The following is a 20,750-nucleotide window of genomic DNA, read 5'->3' on the forward strand; positions in this document are numbered from 1 at the left end:
TTCTGTGTTTCTCAACACCAACAAAAATAAATGCAGTTAGACAAATTAGAATAGGAAGGGAGAAATACAGCACAGGAATTGGGTGAAGACTGGCCAAGCTTAATGAGGTCACTAAGATACTTGCTTTCAGCATCTCGGCAACTAATACAAAAAGAATTTTATTGATACGTCTAATGGGAAAGGAAGATAATGTACCAGAAAAAAAAATCACTTTGTAGGATTTTGCAGTTCCTTAACATTTTCCAGTAATAAATGCTGAGATATTTTCAAGTATTCTGAATAAAGTTTTTTGTGTGCATAATAAGCCACTGATCCCCCCCCCCCCCCCAGGGAAACCAGAAAGAAAATTGAGGCATAGTAACGCATGTCTGTAATGCTGCAGTCAAGGGGCTGAGGTGCAGGAACCCAGTGAAGGCTAAATAGCAAGACCCTGTCTCAAGACTGAACAACCCCAACCCCTAAATCCCACAGTAAAGTGAATGCACACTGGTATAATCTAAAACATACATTTTCAAAAATAGGTAAAAAATTTATCTGATATAAAATTTTTAAATTTCCAAAACCTCTTATTTATTTACCCATTTGTTTATTTATGGTGTCTGAAATTTACTTTCAAAATAAGTTTATGCAAATTAGAATCTTTTGATTGGTGTTTGTTTTTATGGGAAGCTTGAGTTTGCAGTAGATTGTGCTGTGTGAAAAGTACTAGAGGTTGAGATGCTTTTGCCCTGAGGGTGGAACAGAAGGGACTTCCTGCTCATCCAGTGATTCATTTCATTTGTGTTTGCACTCAAGTGCCCTCTGAACTAGAAAAAAGTATCGAGGAACCTCAGGAAACTTGTTTGTATGAGTTAATATTTTCTTGTTAACTGTTAAGCTTTAAAATATTTAAAAATATTAGTTCACTTAAAAATTATAACCATAGACCCACTTTTTTAAACCTAACTAATATTATATAAAATAATACATTTTCCAAAATAAAAAAGTATGCACAGTGATTTTATTTTAAGTCTTCATGATTACCTGGCTTAATAAAAGACTGATGGATATCTGCTTTTCATTGTAATGTTGTTTTTTGCTTAAGGAATAAAAAGAAAATCCAGCTTCATACAATTATAGTTTAAAAGGCTAAGAGTATTTCAATAGCCTTTTTAGGTTATAAATAAAGTAACAAGTGGTATTTTGTAAAAGATTAGATATGCATTCTGAACTGTCTTAATGCTACCTTTGTTAAATTAAAATCTGGTGGTTTGGGGAGTAAGTGCTTTTCATCTTAGACCATGGCCAAGCTCATCCATAACTTCTCAGAAAGGCCCTGGTGATGGTGATGGTGATGGTGGTGGTGATGGTGGTGGTGGTGGTGGTGGTGGTGGTGGTGGTGGTGGTGATGGTGGTGGTGGTGGTGGTGGTGGTGGTGGTGGTGGTGGTGGTGGTGGTGGTGGTGGTGGTGGTGGTGATGGTGATGGTGATGGTGATGGTGGCTGCTGCTTTTGTTACTTGAAGCCTCGAAGCCCTGTTTGGCCACATTGTGGCACTCTTCCAAGGTTGAGCTGGTTCCCTGACCCCTGTTGAAATCCCTACAGCTATTCAGAGTGTGGAAAAAAATAATTCAAAGTGCTAAAATTGGGAGCTTCAGACACCTTATGGTTAAGGAAGCAGTGCTGCATAGTTTGGTGGCCACTGAGGTGTGGATGTGGTTTTATAGCAGAGAGATCATAGGCAAACTTGGCATTATTGGTTATAATGTTTGAAGAGCAATCTTTAACTTCCGATTTGAGTTTTTATTTGAATATTTTTGGACTGTGTATTATAAGACTGCTATTTGAATAAAATACTAGCTGTCAAAAAATAAAATAAAATGAAATAAAATCTATGGCTTTACCTTGAGCTTTGAGAATACATGTTCTAAACATGAAATTATCATTTAGAAAATACTAGTTTGCTGATCCATGTGGATTGTCAGATGCAGACAGTGGTTGGTTGGTTGGTTGGTTGGTTGGTTGGTTGGTGGTTGGTTGGTTGGTTGGTTGGTTGGTTGGTTGGTTGGTTGGTTGGTTGGTGGTTGGTTGGTTGGTTGGGTTTTGTCCTGAGCACTTCACTCAAGGCATATACAATCTTACTAAGCTGGAAATAGTTTCTCTTGCAGAGCTTCAGAGGGTTTCATGGACCTTCCAGGTTGTCTGTGGATTTTCCCTTGAGAATTATCTATATTGATACTTTTTATGAAATAGTATTATAATACAAGTATCAGAAAATTACCACTGAGTAAAAATACTTTATTGTTTTTAATTCGCCTTACAAAGTGACAGGTAGTATTACCAGTGGGTTTTGTTTTTGTTTTGTGTATTTTAAAGAAAGCTTATTTAACCGATACTATACTGGTAAACATTTAGATGATATCTATATTTTTGTAGATTGGTGATAAATCAGCTGCTTCACACACAGTGTTTCTGCACTAAAAATGTACCAAGAGTTTGTTAAACATCTGTTGTGTGCAGACAGAAGAACAAGAAAAATGGCAGAGACTGCCTGAAATGAATATTATCTTTTAAAAAATGCTTATTTTTTATCAAAGAAAAGCAAAGTAGAATTTAGTGACCATTTGTAGAACATTCTAAAATGTGGTTGATATCTGTGTTTGGATGCTTCTTATTTGAAAGAGATGTAATTTTTAATTAATTGGTTGTTTGGAGTAGATGATCCACAAGAAATAGATCAGGTCATTGAATTCCAGATGTACATTTCTACAGGGTAGCTGAGCATTGAGGCTCTAGATGGACAATCGAGATTCTTTTTTTTTTTTAAAGTTAAGTATCTATAGACATTTCAAAATACAGCTTGAAAATTTCCATATATATATGTAAAATCATCTGTATATTTGAAATTGAGTTTTTTAACTTTATTTTAAAAAACAAAGATAAATGTACATATTTTGAGCATTTTTGCATAAAAGTATACAAATGCATTTTTATAAGGTTGTAATTAAGTATTTGTGGATACATATACATACACATATGTATATATGTAACAATAATATAGGAAAAGAGGTTAGTAATTTGAGGAGATAGGAGAGAAACTGAAAGGGGCTGTAGAAAGAAAAGGGGGATGTGATACACTTCTATTTTAATTAAAATATACTTTTTTCTTTTTTTCTTGATCTTCACACAGTCTGTGGGTTGTTTCTGGGGTGTTCAGAGCTTTCTGGGGTTAGTATCCCATTATCAGTGATTGCATGTTATCTCTGTTCTTTTATGACTGAGTTATCTCACTCAGGATGATATTCTCTAGATGCATCCATTTTCTTGAGAATTTTGTTAGGTCATTGTTTCTGATAGCTGAGTAGTACTCCATTGTGTAAATGTACCACAAGTTTTGTATCCATTCATCTACTGAAGGACATCTGGGTTCTTTCCAGCATCGGGCTATTATAAATAGAGCTGCAATGAACATTGTGGTGCATGTATTTTTGTTGTTTGTTGGAACATCTCTAGGGTAAATGCCCAGAAGTGGAATAACTGGGTCATCAGGTAGTACTATGTCCATTTTTCTGAGGAACCGCCAGACTGATTTCCAGAGTGGTTGTATCAGTTTACAACCCCACCAACAGTGGAGGAGTGTTCCTCTTTCTCCACATCCTTGCCAGCACCTATTGTCATTTGAGTTTTGGATCTTGGCCAATCTGACTGGTGTGAGGTGGAATCTCAGGGTTGTTTTGATTTGCATTTCCCTGGTGGCTAAGGATGTCAAGCACTTCCTTAGATGTTTCTCAGCCATTCGACATTCCTCGATTGAGGATTTTTTGTTTAAGTCTTTACCCCATTTTTTAATAGGGTTGTTTGATTCTCTGGTATCTCGCTTTTTGAGTTCTTTTTATACCTTGGATATTAGGCCTCTATCTGATGTAGGGTTGGTAAATATCTTTTCCCACTCTGTTGGCTGCCGTTTTGTTTTCATGATAGTGTCTTTTTAGCCTTACAGAAACTTGGCAATCTCATTAAGTCCCATTTGTCAATCTTTGACCTTAGAGCACGAGCTATTGGTGTCCTGTTTAGGAAATTTTCTCCTGTGCCTATGAGTTCTAAGGTTTTCCTGACTTTCTCATCTAATAGTTTCAGTGTACCTGGTTTAATGTGGAGATCTTTGATTCACTTGCCCTTGAACTTTGTACAAGGAGATAAGAAAGGGTCTGTTTTCATTCTGCATGCTGAGTGCCAGTTGGACCAGCACCATTTGCTGAATAGGCTGTCCTTTTTCCATTGAATGTTTACAGCTCCTTTGTCAAAAATCAGGTGACCATATACATGAGGGCTCATTTCTGGATCTTTTATTCTATTCCATTGATCCACGTGCTTATTTCTGTACCAGTACCATGCAGTTTTCAGCACAATTGCCTTGTAATATAGCTTGAGGTCAGGGAAAGTGATTCCTGCAGATGTTTTCTTGTTGTTGAGGATGGATTTCGCTATTCTAGGTCTTTTGTTACTCCAAATGAAATTGCACATTGCTCTTTCCAACTCAGTGAAGAACTGGGTTGGAATTTTGATGGGGATTGCATTGAATCTGTAGATTGCTTTTGGTAGGATGGCCATTTTTAAAATGTTGATCCTTCCAATCCATGAGCATGGGAGATCTTCCTCGATTTCCTTCTTTAGAGGTTTGAAGTTCTTGTCATACAGGTCCTTCACTTGCTTAGTTAGAGTCACACCAAGGTATTTCATAGTTTTTGTGACTATTGTGAAGGGTATGTTTTTCCTAATTTCTTTCTCCACATGTTTGTCCTTTGAATATAGGAAGGCTACTGATTTGTTTGAGTTAATTTTATATCCGGCCATTTTGCTGAACTTGTTTATCAGCAGTAGGAGTTCTCTGGTGGAAGTTGTGGGGTCACTTACGTACAGTATCATGTCATCTGCAAATAGTGATGTTTTTACTTCTTCCTTTCCAATTTGTATCCCTTTGATTTTCTTTTACTGTCTAATTGCTCCATCCAGGACTTCCAGTACTATGTTGAATAGGTAGGGGGAGAGTGGGCAGCCTTGTCGAGTTCCTGATTTTAGTGGGATTGCTTCAAGTTTCCCACCGTTTAGTTTGATGTTGGCTGTTATTTGCTGTATATTGCTTTTATTATGTTTAGGTATGGGCCTTGGATTCCTTTTCTTTCCAACACTTTTAACATGAAGGGGTGTTGAATTTTGTAAAATGCTTTCTCAGCATCTAGTGAGATGACCATGTGGTTTTTTCTTTGAGATTGTTTATATGGTGGATTACATTGATGGATTTCCGTATGTTAAACCATCCCTGCATGCCAGGGATGAAGCCTACTTGATCATGGTGAATGATCGTTTTGATGTGTTCTTGGATTCGGTTTGCAAGGATTTTGTTGAGTACTTTTGCATCAATGTTCATAAGTGAGATTGGTCTGAGGTTCTCTTTCCTTGTAGGGTCTCTGTGTGGTTTAGGAATGAAGGTTATTGTAGCCTCAAAAAATGAGTTAGGTGGCGTTCCATCTGATTCTATTTTGTGGAATAGTTTGGAGAGTATTGGTATTATGTCGTCAATAAATGTCTGATAAAATTTTGCACTAAACCCATCTGGACCTGGGATTTTTTTGGTTGGGAGGCTTTTGATGACTGCCTCTATTTCTTTAGGTGTTATGGGATTTTTTAGATGGTTTACCTGGTCCTGGTTTAACTTTAGTACCTTGTATCTGTCTAGGAATTCATCCATTTTCCCCAGATTTTCCAGCTTTGTTGAGTATAGGCTTTTGTAGTATGATCTGATGATTTCTTCAATTTCCTCAGTTTCAATTGTTATTTCTCCACTTTTCTTTCTGATTTTGTTAATTTGGATACTCTCTCTTTGCCCTCTAGTTAGTCTGGCTAAGGGTTTATCAATCTTGTTGATTTTCTCAAAGAGCCAGCTCTTGGTTTTGTTGATTCTTTCAATGGTTCTTTTTGTTTCTATTTGGTCGATTTCTGCCCTAATTTTGATTATTTCTTGCTGTCTACTCCTCTTGGATGTATCTGCTTTCTTTTGTTCTAGAGCTTTCAGCTGTGCTGTCAAGTTGCTGATGTATGCTCTCTCCAGTTTCTTTTTGGAAGCACTCAGAGCTATGAGCTTTCCTCTCAGTACTGCTTTCATTGCATCCCATAGGTTTGGGTATGTTGTGTTTTCGTTTTCATTAAATTCTAGAAAATCCTTGATTTCTTTCTTTATTTCTTCTTTAACCCTGCTATTGTTTAACAGAGCATTGTCTGGTTTCCATGTGTATGTGGGCTTTTTGTTGTCTTTGTTGTTGTTAAAGACCAGCCTTAGACCATGGTGATTTGAGAGGATGCATGGGAGTATTTCAGTCTTCTTATATCTATTGAGGCTTGTTTTGTGACCAAGTATGTGGTCAATTTTTGAGAAGGTCCCACGAGGTGCTGAGAAGAAGGTATATTCTTTGTTTTTTTGGTTTTTTTTTTTTTTTTTTTAGGATGATATGTTCTGTAGATATCTATTAATTCCAGTTGGTTTATAACCTCTGCTAGTTTTACAATATCCTTGTTCAGTTTTTGTTTCCCTGATTTCTCCATTGGTGAGAGTTGGGTATTGAGGTCTCCCACTATTATTGTGTGGGGCGCAATGTATTTTTTGAGTTTTAGTAGGGTTTCTTTTATGAATATCGGTACTTTTGTATTTGGAGCATATATGTTAAGGATTGAGAGTTCCTCCTGACAAATTTCTCCTGTAATGAGTAAAAAGTGTCCTTCCTTATCTTTTTTTGATAACTTTTGGTTGAAAATCTACTTTATTTGATAGTAGAATGGCCACTCCATCTTGGTTCTTGGGGCCATTTGCTTGGAAGGTTTTTTCCCACCCTTTTACTCTGAGATAGTGTCTGTCTTTGTCTCTGAGATGAGTTTCTTGTATGCAACAAATTGCTGGGTTTTGTTTATGTATCCAGTCTGATAGCCTATGTCTTTTTATTGGGGAATTGAGTCCATTTATGTTAACAGATATCAAGGAATAGTGGTTGCTGTTTCCTGCTATTTTTGCTTTTGGAGGTTGACTTGTGCCTGTATGTCTTTCTTCTTTTGGTTTTCTTGCTTAGGAGTGTTCTTGTTTTTATTAGGATGTAGTTCCCCTTGTTGTAATCGGTTTTTCACCTATAATTCATTGTAGTGTTGGGTTTGTTGTCAGATATTGTGTAAATTTAGTTTTGTCTTGGAATATCTTAGTCTCTCCATCTATGATGATTGAGAGTTTTGCTGGGTATAGCAGCTTGGGCTGGCACTTGTGCTCTCTTAGTGTCTGCATGATGTCTGTCCAGGCTCTTCTAGCTTTCATAGTCTCTGTTGAGAAATTGGGTGTGATTCTGATTGGTCTGCCTTATATGTTACATGGCCTTTTTCCCTTACTGCTTTTAATATTTTTCTTTACTTTGGAAGTTAAGCTGTGAGCAAGACAAAGGAAGCTAGTTAGGGGTGGGTTTGGAAATGCATTCTTAGGGAGGCAAGCAAGCCCTGCTGTTCCTAATGAGGGGCATCAAATTTATTTACTTCTAGTTCATCCCTTTCATACAGTCAATCAATTGAGGACATTTTCTTTTGGCTTGTACAGGAAGCTGTTACATGTAGGATTAGAGCTCTACACCTATGTATTCACAATTCTATTACTTGGGGGGGGGCTTTCCTTTGACCAAGTGACTCATATTTTTGAGTAGTTGTTTAATTAATTTTAACTTTTATGCACAACTGTAAGTTAGTAAAGTACTCAAGCCAGATGTTTATAGCTCTGTTATCTTACTTGGTGTGTGTAAGCTGTCCGTGTATAAAAGCTAAGGTTTGAATTTGATATAGTTTAAAATAATCTAGATTAGATTTACTTCCACGTGGCTCATAGGCCCTCACTGTCAAATTCAGAAGTTCTTATTTAAAATACAGATAGATTTCTGCTTGGGGCATGTCCTCTGGCTTTTAGGTACAACTGTTCTAGAGTCATTTTTTTACCCAAAATTTGCTTTGTGTTCTTTAGTTTACAAGGTACTTTCAGTGTTATGAGACTTGAGAAAATTAAGTAGAGTCAAGCATTGTAGAAATTCAAATTAAGAAATGAAATGTATTTGTAATTTCAGATCAACAGTAAAAAAAAAGAATCAGCATGGGAAATGACAAAAAGTTTGTATGACGCCTGGTCAGGATGGCTTGTAGTTACACTGACAGGACTGGCATCAGGTAAGGTAAAGGCTTAAGGTAGACCATCTTGCTTTGTTTTGCTTTTAAGTTAACTGAATAACCTCCCCATCTGTCCCCACCCCACCCTATCTTTATTTAAATTAGATTTTTTTTTAGAGTACTTATATTTCTCAGAAAAAGTAAGTTTGAGACCTGAACACAGAGGCTTCTGAATCTTAACTGGCTATGGCACCTTGATTTATCAGTTTGGCTGTTTTTTCTAGATTCTGTTTCCATAAGTGGTAAGGGGTGTGGATGAGTGGATTAACGGCTTCTCCCTGTTGTCATGCAGTCTTCTAGCAGCTCTGCATGTGTTTGAGCCCGTGCAGTCTCCGTCCTTAGCACTGCCATACCGTGATGCAGATGAAGGACTAAAGCACAGGGGCAGTTCAGTGCTTGTCCACAGCCTTGGAGTGATAAGTGGCTCAGTAAGTTGTCTGTTCTTTAGGGAACACTGTCCACTGGCTGTCTAGTCCCTAGCAGCTGACAATGTGAGTCTCACTAGGGTAGTTAGAGTCACTCTTCGCCTCCATCAGGCTAGACAGAAAACAGGAGAAAGTAAGGTGCTCATGGAAAACAGAAGTGTTTCTAAGTGGCATGCATTAAGAATTTCATTCTCTGTCTCTGTGACCCCTTGATTTCTTGTGACTAGAATGATCTCGATTTGATCACAACTTTATATATTTTCAGTATTCTGTCAGTAAGATAATCTTCATATGTATAGCTTTCTGTTAATTGAGAAAAATTATAAACTTAGAATGGATAATTCAGTGAATGATATCAGCTTCCTTAATTATATTAATGGACATTTTATTCTATTATTTTCTATTGAAATAATTTTAACATGTAACTCTGGCTATACTGGAACTCGATGTATAGACAACAAAGGTTTACCTTCCTCTGCCTCCCAAGTGCTATTAAAGGTGTGTGCCACCATGACTGTCTGCGGGCATTGCATTTTAGTGAGCTCTGTGTCATAAGTCTACTGACTAGATGGAAACATGCTAATTAAAAGTTCTGATTTCAGTTGCCAGACTTGTGATGAGTATTTAGTACTTTTAAAATAACCTTTTCTCTTTTTTAAGTTGTAAGCAATTTTAATAATGTGAGTTGGTTTTAATTCCAAACAGTGCCAATTTGATTTTTAAATAGAGCTATTTACAATTTTTAAAACTAATACACATATATTTAAAACTTTAAATTTCAATATCAGTACGTAACTGCCCCTTTATTTATAGTTTTTGCTTTTCATTAACCCTTAACTAGATAGTGTCCGCTCTCTATAAATAGCAATGTTTTGGAGCATTTCCATCGCCTTCTTACAGGAGCACTAGCAGGACTGATAGACATTGCTGCTGACTGGATGACTGACCTGAAAGAGGGCATCTGCCTCAGTGCGTTGTGGTACAACCATGAACAGTGTTGTTGGGGCTCTAATGAGACAACGTTTGAAGAGAGGGATAAATGTCCACAGTGGAAAACATGGGCAGAGTTAATCATAGGTCAAGCAGAGGTAAGTCTTTGCTGTGCGTAAGTGTGGCCATGTGTTAGTTATAGACCCTGCACTACAGAAAAGGAAGCCGGCGTCTGTAGAGAGAGACATTTGTACACAGTGAGAGCAAGTGCTGATTGTCTCCGGCAGCGTTTGTGGTACTTACTGCACAATCACATGAGTTATGGGTCAGGATGTGGGTTTAGGCAAGGTGTGAACAAAGTATAGTTTCTGCAATGGGAGCTGTGCAAAGCGAATAGAAAGTTACTAACGTGGATTAATACATTATGTCACTAATGTTGGTAAATTAGATCTTTTTTCTCTTCCCTTCTCTCTATCTCCCTCAGATACCCTCCTTCCAACTCCTCCTATGCTCTCCTTACTCTTAAATTGATAGTTTCTTTTTCTTATGTCATTATTACATGTGTGTGTTTGTGTGTGTGTGTGTGTGTGTGTGTGTGTGTGTGCTCGTGTGTGCATATGGGCACTGGTTTTGTGTCAACTTGACATAAACTGGAGTTATCACAGAGGAGGAAACGCCTCCATGAGATCCAGCTGTAAGGCATTTTCTCAACTAGTGATCAAGACGGGAGGGCCCAGCCCATTGTGGGTGGTGCCATCCCTGGGCTGGTAGACCTGGGTTCTATAAGAAAGCAGGCTGAGCAAGCCAAGGGAAGCAAGCCAGTAAGCAACATCCCTCCATGGCCTCTGCATCAGCTCCTGCTTCCTGACCTGCTTGAGTTCTAGTCCTGACTTCCTTTGGTAATGAACGGCAATGTGGAAGTGTAAACTGAATAAACCCTTTCCTCCCCAACTTGCTTCTTGGTCATGATATTTTGTGCAGGAGTAGAAACGGTGACTAAGACAGCATGTGTGCATAAATATGTACAGACATATTTCTGAATCCATTTTTTGTTTGTATATATTTCAGGGCTGGTCATTTTGTATTGGATAATTAATGACAGCACTAACCCATAGTGTGGCTAATATTCCCTTTTCTCTGTGGTTCCTATAATTCCTTGTCTAGAGCTGAGATGATGTGACATTTTTCCTCTTTCACATTAATGGATCTATTGAGAACTGCCACTGTTCTGGTCTTGCTTATGCTGCCTTTTTCTTAGACTCTGTTTTAAGTTAAACTCCTTGGTATTTTTGGTTCTTAAAATCTTTCTGTGAATATGCCTGCACCAGGACTTCCCCCTTCCCTGAGCCATAATAGATACAGGCGGTGTGGTGTAGACACATCCCATGGGGTTGGGCTCCATGTAATCTGTTGATGCATCATGTCCAGCTGTGGTTTTTTGAGATGGGCTCTATTTTAGGCTTATGTATTTGCAGATGGTGGAGGGTCATAATGTTTTTCTTTAGGTCGTATAGTATTTAATGTTATTACAATGATGTTCTGGAATAAAACTTAAATTTAAGATATTAGACATATTTTATATTCACAGATGGATATATTAATAAACCATTGTTACAGTCAAGTTTGGGTTGAAAGAATATTTTTTTGGTTTTATGTTCCATGTGTTGTTTCTTACCTTGCTTAATTGAAGTCAGTTTAATGACCTTCAGGAGAATTATAACAATCAAATCATATTGCCAGGGGCTGGGCAGATGGTTCATTGGTTGAGAGTGTTCACTGCTCTTGCAGAGAATCAGAGTTCAGTTCTCAGCACTACATGGAAGCTCATAGTAGTAATCACATTTCCAGGGAATCACATTGCCCTTTTCAGAACTCCCGAAATGCATGTTTTGGCTTCTGCCTGCATGTAGTTCAGTAGCCAAACACATACACATTAAACAAATCACAAAAGCCAAAATAAAAGACAACAAAAAAGAAACAATCCAAGTGCTAACAGAGTGTTACTCCCACCAACAGTTTCTGAAACATTTTTGGGTAGGCATAGGTCAGTGTGTAACTGACATGTCTATGTACCAAGACTTTAGGCATCAAAAAAACAAGGAAACTTACCAAGTGGAAATAAGGCTTCTTAGTGTGTAGAGTGATTAGCTTTTGGATTCTCCTTAAATACTTTGTTCACATCGAGCTTTTATTATTGTGGAAATGAGCCAGGAGGCTTTTAGAGCCTTTACCCAGATGTGTGTCTGGTGGCATGTGCTTTTGTAGTCCCAGCTTCCTGGGAAGCTGAGGCAAGAGGATTTCTTGAACTCAGTCTGAGCCAGTGTATCTGAATCGAAAATCTAAAAGTACGAATAACAGGAATGGTAAGTTCTACATCCGTTTCTTATGTGTCAGGTGTTTGAATTAGTTCACATTCTGAAATTTTTTTGCTTTCTAGGGTCCTGGGTCTTATATCATGAACTACATCATGTACATCTTTTGGGCTTTGAGTTTTGCCTTTCTTGCAGTTTCCTTGGTGAAAGTATTTGCTCCATATGCCTGTGGCTCTGGAATTCCAGAGGTAAGCTATATAATATATATTCAATGATAATTGTATGCTACTTTCTATCTTTAGGAACTGAACTTTTTAAGAAAATAGCTTTTTTTGTTAACACGAAAAAGAAAATTTAAAGCATATAAGCTGGGGGCCTAAAGTTCTTTGATGGCTTCATGGCTTTGTTGATGTTTTGCTTTTGACTCTGATTGTAATATATTATCTTCTTTCTAAGGCTATTGACTAGAATAAATAAGCTAGTGACTTATAAATTTAGTCATTTTATATTCTAAGGAAAAAGTTGGCCATAGTAGGTTAGTAGTAGAGATGTTTGTTTGTTTCATCAGTAATAGTTTAAAAGAGAATAACATTTAGGCCTGAGTTCATTTAGTTCTATCTTTTACTTTTTAACAATTAGGGCTCTTTTTAACATTTTTAAGAAAGATTTATTTATTTACTATGTTTATAGCGTTCTGCCTGCACACATACCTACAGGCCAGAATGGGCACCAGATCTGATTATAGACGCTTATGAGCCACCATGTGGTTGCTGGGAATTGAACTTAGGACCTCTGCAAGAGTAGTCAGTGCTCTTAACCTCTGAGCCTTCTCTCCAACCCCCTAACATATTTTTTAAAAATAAATTATAGTGATTTTTAAAAGCTGTATAGGTAAAGCTATCTTTAGAAAGGAATCAGTTCTTGCATTTGTTACCAGTCTCCAGTCACCGTCCATGGCGTAGGTAAGAATCCCACACAATTCAGTGTGGGAAGAAAACATACTGTCTTTAGTGTTGACAGACTGAAATGTGTCTAAATACATGGTACTTATTCCTACAATAGAAATTTTCAAATTTGCCTTTAAATTGAAATACCACTGTGGCCCTACACTTACTTTACCGTGACCTTGTATTTTCATTTGTTCCTGAGATAAGATCGCCTCTTATCTTTGGTTGCATATCCAATTATATGATAGAGATGCACCACATATGGCAAAATGAAGTTTGTTTTTAAAATTATGAATTACTTTATACTTTGACAAGATTTGGTAGATTGTTTGGTGAGTAAAACATGGAATTTTTGCGAACTTAAGTTCTCATGTTTCCTAAAGGAAATTTAGTTGCCTTACTCATTCTTTTGTAGATTAAAACTATTCTGAGTGGATTCATCATCAGAGGTTACTTGGGAAAATGGACTTTAATGATTAAAACCATCACATTAGTGCTGGCTGTGGCGTCAGGTTTGAGTTTAGGAAAAGAAGGTCCCCTGGTACACGTTGCCTGCTGCTGTGGAAATATCTTTTCCTACCTCTTTCCAAAGTACAGCACAAATGAAGCTAAAAAGAGGGAGGTAAGTGGTGTTTGTAATTCACTAACAGAAATGAGTGTTCTAGAAACTTGATATCCATTGAATGAATTCCTAGTACAAAGTAACTTTTTGCATAAATTGTGTATGTATTCAGATTAAAATTTGTGATGAGTCTGTGTTTCCTTTTTCTTTCTTAACTTGCACCTCTCTGGAATTGATTGTCACTGCTGGTTTAGTCAACCTAGCAAGAACCCCTTCAGTTTCAGTTGATTTCTTCAAAGAGCTTTGCTGTTTTGATGCCCTTGACTTTTGATATTACTGCATCTTCAGGCTTGGGAAGTTGGGCTGTACTGTCCTCCTGGCTATAGGATCTAATGACATGGAAATTCTGTATAATACACAGAAACCTTTCTTGAAAGCACAATGGTGAAGTTCTGAGGACCTTCAGAACTTTCTAAGTTTGTCAGAAATTTACAGGGAACATGGGAAATCCTCTTTAATCAGATACTTTACACTCCTTTTTTTTACTATTCTAAGGCAACATAAATTTTTCTAGCAGATCATTAACCTAGACTTTAGCTTTAGCTAGGTGTCTGTATTGTTGTGGGTATTTCTGAAGGAAAAGCAGGATCCTGAAAATTAATATAGACTTGAGTTCCTTTAGTCTTATTGCCTTTGGGATTCTTAAATTATGTTTTTATAATCTAAACTTGCATCTTTACATGGTACAGAGATCTTATGGTTGTTAAGGTATGGCTTTTCCATTGCACCAAGGACTGTTGTTACTAGTGTAGCCCCCATTTTATCAGTTTGTTTAATATAAATAATTATATTACCTTGTATATTATACAAGGTATATACAAGGCATGTTATACAAGTATATACTATGTACAAGATATATAGTAACTTGTAATGTTAGCATTAAAGTTTTGTTCTTCTATTGTATATAGATATCCCCAAAGTGAAACATTTAAAAGCATCCTGTTTTTGTTTTTGAATGAAAATTCAAAAGTTATACTTTGCTGTGTATCTGGTACTCTGAATGTATTTGTTCACGCTGTAAAATTAATTCCACAGTAATCCTAGTATGGCACTACCACCCTCACTCAGCTTAAGATGCCAACGAACGTGCTTTAGATGGCATACAGTTTGTAGCAGAATATGGATTAAAATTAGTTTTTTGGATTCTAAAAATTATGTTTTTAACTACTGTGCTATTGCTATAATTATATATGTATGTTGGAGTGTGCTAAATAAAAAGAAAAATCTAAATCCTGTATTATGGGATTCTAGATGGTACTCTAAGTGCTTTATATCTATTCATTAAGTAACATCCCGATGATCTTAAAGAAGAACAGGGAGACTTGGGGGCTGAGGGACTTCCCATGGTCACAGCCAGTGTATGGCAGAGGCAGGGCTTCTGCCCAGTAGTTCTATACAGTTCATGTGTGTTACAACTTAATTTTTATCTTCCAGTTTTTCTCTCACAAAATTTGTAAAATTAGATGATTTAAGGAAGTGCTTAGGGGACCCTCAGATACTTACTGGATCAAATTAATGAAAGAAATAAAGAATCTTAGTAATAATTTGATAATTTCCAGATGGGAAGTCAGCAGTGATCAAGTTCCCCTAGAGAGCTGCCAAGGGGTTCCACAAGAATGTGTATGGAGTTTTTCTTCCTTGGAACTATCTTTACCATATAGTTAGTGACTCAAAGGGGCTGTTGTTTGTACTTTTAGACTATACTTAGAATGATCAAGTGAGGCAGGATGTTCAGAGGGTTTAAAATAGGTATAATAGAAACTGCTTAATGGACTGGAATGTCTTCATAAGGTTTAGAGTAATGAGTGAAGCAGTTAGCCGCAAAATCTGGAGAAATTATCCTACTTAAAAAATAAGTAAACATTTACCCCCATTTCACAGTTTCCTCTCTCTCCCCTCTTTGTACTAACATAAGTACTGAAGGTTGCCTGTATTCATTGCTTTCTCTTTACAGTATGCTCATTGCTGTGTTTGCCACTAATGTTTTGATAGTATAGAAAAAGTGCAAAAGAAAAACAATAACTGTTTAGAAGAAATGAATACTCGCCACTTGGTTTGCAAGGAGGCAGTGTAGTTAAGGTCAGAAAAGGCCCTGGGATAGCATGGACTGTAAAAGTTTGTTTGGTGTGTTTGATTGATAAGGGAACTAGAAACAAGCCACATCCTCTTCCTAGGTGTTGTCAGCCGCCTCAGCTGCTGGAGTTTCCGTGGCTTTTGGTGCGCCAATTGGAGGAGTTCTTTTCAGTTTGGAAGAGGTACGTACAGAAGAATAGCATTAATAGATGACACAGAATTTTATTTACAATTGTATATTATATTTTTTATTGCTAGTGTGATAGAAGACTTTAACTTTATTTATACAGTTTTAAAGTAGTTCTCTATAAAAATATATAATTGATAACTACAGAAAAAATTTAATTAATTAGTTTTTATTAATGTTTTATTTTTGTTAAGATTTGCTTTTAAATTCTGTGTATGGATATGTTTGGGTTATATGCGTGTGAGTTGTAGGCAACCGCAAAAGTCAGAAGAGGGCATCAAATCCCCTGGAGCTGGAGTTACAGCTGCTGTGAGGTGGAGGTGGTGGGTGCCAAACTTGAATTCTTTCCTTTGTCCTCCTGCTTCAAACATTTTGTTCATGTATAAATAGTAGTCATTTGCATATTTAAAACTAACAAAATATGAATTTCACTCCATAGAAGCCACTAAGACCTATATATCTGCTGGCTAAATTATAGCTGTGGTTTTATTTTTACTATTTTAAATCAGTTCAGAAGCCAACTTTATTAATAAAGTTTCATGATTTTCTCTCAGTTACTAATGCCTAAGAAAATAATTTCATTGCTTCAGTGGAATATGTATTTTTTTATAGAAGAGACAACTACATTTTTAATAGTTACAAGTTACTAAGAGATTTATGATTGATAGAATTGAATTAGATATGAAACTTTCAAAACTAAACAGTACTTGGTATTCTAGATGATTATTAGACATTCATAATTAGTTACTGTGAACTTATAGCATATGATAGCCAAAGAAAAAAGCGTCCTCTTTAAATTAGGACAAATCGCGTAAATTCAAACTGCAACAAGCTTGAGTGACTTAAAGTGAATTTTATACTTAACTCAAGTTATAGTTACTCTGAAATAGATGACAAATAGCATTAATTTTTCTTTTCTGTTTTTTAGGTTAGCTATTATTTTCCTCTCAAAACTCTATGGAGATCGTTTTTTGCTGCTTTGGTGGCAGCATTTGTTTTGAGATCCATCAATCCGTTTGGTAACAGCCGTCTGGTCCTTTTTTATGTGGAGTATCATACACCATGGTACCTTTTTGAACTGTTTCCTTTTATTCTCCTAGGGGTATTTGGAGGGCTCTGGGGAGCTTTTTTTATTAGGGCAAATATTGCCTGGTGTCGCCGACGCAAGTCCACCAAATTTGGGAAGTACCCCGTCCTCGAAGTCATCATTGTTGCAGCCATTACTGCTGTGATAGCCTTCCCCAACCCGTACACAAGGCTCAACACCAGTGAGCTGATTAAAGAGCTCTTCACAGACTGCGGGCCGCTGGAGTCCTCCTCTCTCTGTGACTACAGAAATGACATGAATGCCAGTAAAATCGTCGATGACATTCCTGACCGTCCAGCTGGTGTTGGAGTGTATTCAGCGATCTGGCAGCTGTGCCTAGCACTCATATTTAAAATCATAATGACAGTATTCACTTTTGGTATCAAGGTAAGTGCTCATGTGAGACGAAACTGGAATAAATGTCCAACATACTTATGTGTAATAAGAGATGAAACTTCATTTTTTATTTCATTATTGCAATTCTGAGACCAAAATCTGGAAAGGACTTAAGAAATGTTAAGATTTTGATATGAAATCAAGAGGTTCCAGTAACTTCTAGAGGCAGTTGGACAGTCTGTTTTTCTGCATTCTGCAGGTTCAAGGGGCTGCATCCCTTCCTTTGCTTACGTTCCCTTTGTTGCAGCTTAAAGCCAGCCACAGCTGGCCAGATCTGTCTCTTGTTGAATTCTTAGAAATCCTACTTTCTCATGAAAATTCTCTAGGATTACTTTTAATCCTCCTAGCTCATCCAGGATAATCTCTTGTTTTAACCGTCAGCCGACCAACAATCAGGAGGAACCATTATTCCACCTTCTCTACACCATTGTAGTGTGTTAGCTTCAGTTGGCACTGTGGTCTCAGAATCACACCGCTAGGTCTAAAAACACTGTGACTCTATCCATCAGGGACATAGAGCCGTGAGCCCTGGAACATTGCTTCTCTCAGACGACATGAGTGTCAGCATGGAGAAGCACATGTCACTGCCATCTACTGCTCTTTCAGTCAGGCCACCGTAGTTCCTGCAGCAGCTGGTACTTGGTAGGAATGGCATACTTTGACAGACTGAGTTCATGTGGGATAGCAGCTTTATTTCTGTGAGATTAGACGGTTGATTGTTTTAAGATTTCTTTTCCCTTTTTTAGTCCATCGAATATCAAACTTAAAAAACAAAAACAAAACAAAAACCCTGCAGTTTTGCTCTTATTTTTCCTAGCAGAGTAACTTAGAGGCCATAAAGTTCTCCTGCCTAGAGGTTGCTTCCCCTATGTATCCCCGTGTTAACAGTAAAATGACAACAAGGATTCTCCATGCCTGTGGTTGGCCAACACTGAGGAAGCTGGAGGCAGATGGCCGGCCCTTGTTAGGTCCTGGTCTCTGGCTGAAGGATTCTAGCTGAAGCTTGTGAAATGTGTTTTAATCCTTTGTATTATATATTTCTTTAACTGCCTCAGAACATGCCAATATGTTCTGTCCTTATTTTTAATGAACTTCTTCCAATAAGGATTTTTCTCCCTTTAGTTGATTTACATGTATATTCCATTTAGAATACTGGGAGTTTTGGAAGCATTGCCTGACTTACGCTGTAGCCCTTTATGAGAAGTAGCATCTGCTCTTTCAAGCATTTGTGAAGGAATAATGGAGGACAGTCCTGGGAGCTTTCTGGTTCAGATTGGATAGATTTGGTTTATGGGAAGTGGCCATCCCCCTCCCCCTTTATTTTACTGTGGACTACTGAAAATTTTTTAGAGACTAAGAATTTTTTAGGATAAAGGATAATACATTTTGAGTTATTTCTCTTTGGCTTTAGAGAATCTGCTTTATTACTTTGTTACTAAAATCAAAGAATTACTAAGAAACTATTTGATATAACAGGATTTTGTAATAGTTTACTTTGTATAAGGATTTTAGAGTTTCACCATGATACGAATGGAGCCACTTATTAGGAACAAATCCATGGGTATAGTCTTCAGTCACATGATTAGAGAACTGTTACCTCATTACTGTTCCTTTACTTGCTGTCACAGGTTCCATCAGGCTTGTTTATCCCCAGCATGGCCATTGGAGCAATTGCAGGGAGAATTGTGGGGATTGCTGTGGAACAGCTCGCCTACTACCACCACGACTGGTTTATCTTCAAGGAGTGGTGTGAGGTTGGGGCTGACTGCATCACTCCTGGCCTTTATGCCATGGTTGGTGCGGCTGCATGCTTAGGTAATGTGATTGAGTCTGTTGCTTGTTTGTGATGGTTGGCAGTCTGAGAAAGAAAAGCTAGTAAAAGCTTGTTGCTAGGGTGAAGATGATGCACGGTAGAAGGAAGGAATCATTTTAAAGGGAGTGAAGCACTACTGTTCTTGTGTAGTACTGGATTTTGTTTGATTTGTCTAAGAACATTTGCTTAATGTAAAAAATTAACAATAGTTGCCATATTTGTAATATCACATAATATACTTTATGACAGAAATCATCTTGGTACAGCATAGTCTATGTGTAACAGTTGATAGCAGTGTCCTAAAGTCAGCATTATAATCAAGATTCACATTATAAGCAGAATAGCTTCACATTCAACTCTATAATAGCTTATTATCAGCCTCAATAAAGATTTATCATATCAACCCTCTAGCATCTAAGTCACATTTGTAGAAAAGTAAGAAATAGTACCTATTTATTTTAGTGACATAAAAGGAAAATAATAGTTCTAAATCTGTCAGAATCTATCATCTTTGGCTGAAAATTTGTTTTTGTATTTAAATATTCTACCTAATTTTGGTATAATATTGAATGACAGTTGCTACTTTGATTTTGATTTTGCTTAGTGACTCAATCTACAGAGGGTAATCAAATGAAATTAGAAATCATTTCACCAAAGTATACAAGTGTTTATTTAGCCTCCACATTGTCTTCAGCACTGAAGCAGGTGTCGTGAGGGTGAGAGAAGAAGGAAGTGTGGGCTGCCTCTGGGAAGATAAGTCCAGCACCAAGAAAGCAGCAGTGTACACTGTCTGGGCTCACAGGAGCACAAGGCAGGGAGGTAGAGCTCAGCTGTTCCCGGAAGGGTGCAGCAGGAGTTAGATTGTTTTAACTGAGAAGTTATGCATTATACATATAACTTCCTAAACTTTGGTCAAGATTTATCTTTTCGGCAGCCCTTCTTAAATTAGACTATCAGTCCACAGTTCTATTTGGGAATGCCTCCTTCCACCTGAATAATCAGCTAGCTTACCGATGATAATTTCAAAGTCCCCAATCTTTGAAATTTCATTCTTCAAGCAATTAACATTAGGGTCATTTTCTATCACACAGATTTGTCTGGCTCTTAATTCACAATGTATTTAAAACCTGAATGAGTTAAGTCACATTCATTTTTTTTAAAGCTGTATTTTGAAGAATCAGACTTTTGGAATGTGGATGGGGACAGGTGGGTTAGAGGAGCGTTTGTACTTTTATGTTGTAGCTCCTTCTCACAGACCTACAGTAACTCAGAGCCATAGTCATCCTCCTAGTGCAAAGATAAATTTGTATGAGAACATATTTGGAATTTATGCTTTGAAGAGATATGCTGTGTAGTACATTTTGAATATTCCGGGAAACACATAGAATTGGTAATAACTAGATTCTAAAAAGATTTGTATCTGAGGCTGCATCAGGATGAATTTATACTCATTTGAAGTTCTGATTTGTTGGATAGTTCTGGGTTTTCCATTTTTAGCTTGATGACTTTGAAAAAGTTCCTTTGGGTCTTTGATATTTACTTATCTATACAATGGAAATACTAGCTTATCCCTTGATTGTTGTGAGAGATAACGTGCACACAAGGATGTTATCATCATTCTTGGTAAAATAAGTTTTTAGTTAATTGAAGGAAAAAGGCTTTATAACTGACTAGAACATGCTGGCATACAGTAGGCTTGTATGAGACGTGATTAAGAAACAAAAGGCTTACTGAACTGA

General features: G+C 37.2%; 1 protein-coding gene across 5 annotated transcripts in view; it reads left to right on the forward strand.

The window, feature by feature from the left end:
* CLCN3 (chloride voltage-gated channel 3) overlaps positions 1-20,750 on the forward strand; it is a 68,138-nt gene that overhangs the window by 32,685 nt on the left and 14,703 nt on the right. For all 5 annotated transcript variants that reach the window (XM_080928971.1, XM_080928973.1, XM_080928974.1 and 2 more), the window contains 7 exons: positions 8,120-8,219; positions 9,545-9,732; positions 12,012-12,134; positions 13,249-13,455; positions 15,630-15,710; positions 16,644-17,189; positions 18,827-19,013. In XM_080928971.1, the coding sequence (XP_080785097.1) occupies positions 8,120-8,219; positions 9,545-9,732; positions 12,012-12,134; positions 13,249-13,455; positions 15,630-15,710; positions 16,644-17,189; positions 18,827-19,013 (1,432 nt within the window). The remainder of the gene's footprint in view (positions 1-8,119; positions 8,220-9,544; positions 9,733-12,011; positions 12,135-13,248; positions 13,456-15,629; positions 15,711-16,643; positions 17,190-18,826; positions 19,014-20,750) is intronic.

This window comes from Micromys minutus, assembly GCF_963924665.1.
Source record: "Micromys minutus genome assembly, chromosome: 14".
Lineage (NCBI taxonomy): Eukaryota > Metazoa > Chordata > Mammalia > Rodentia > Muridae > Micromys > Micromys minutus.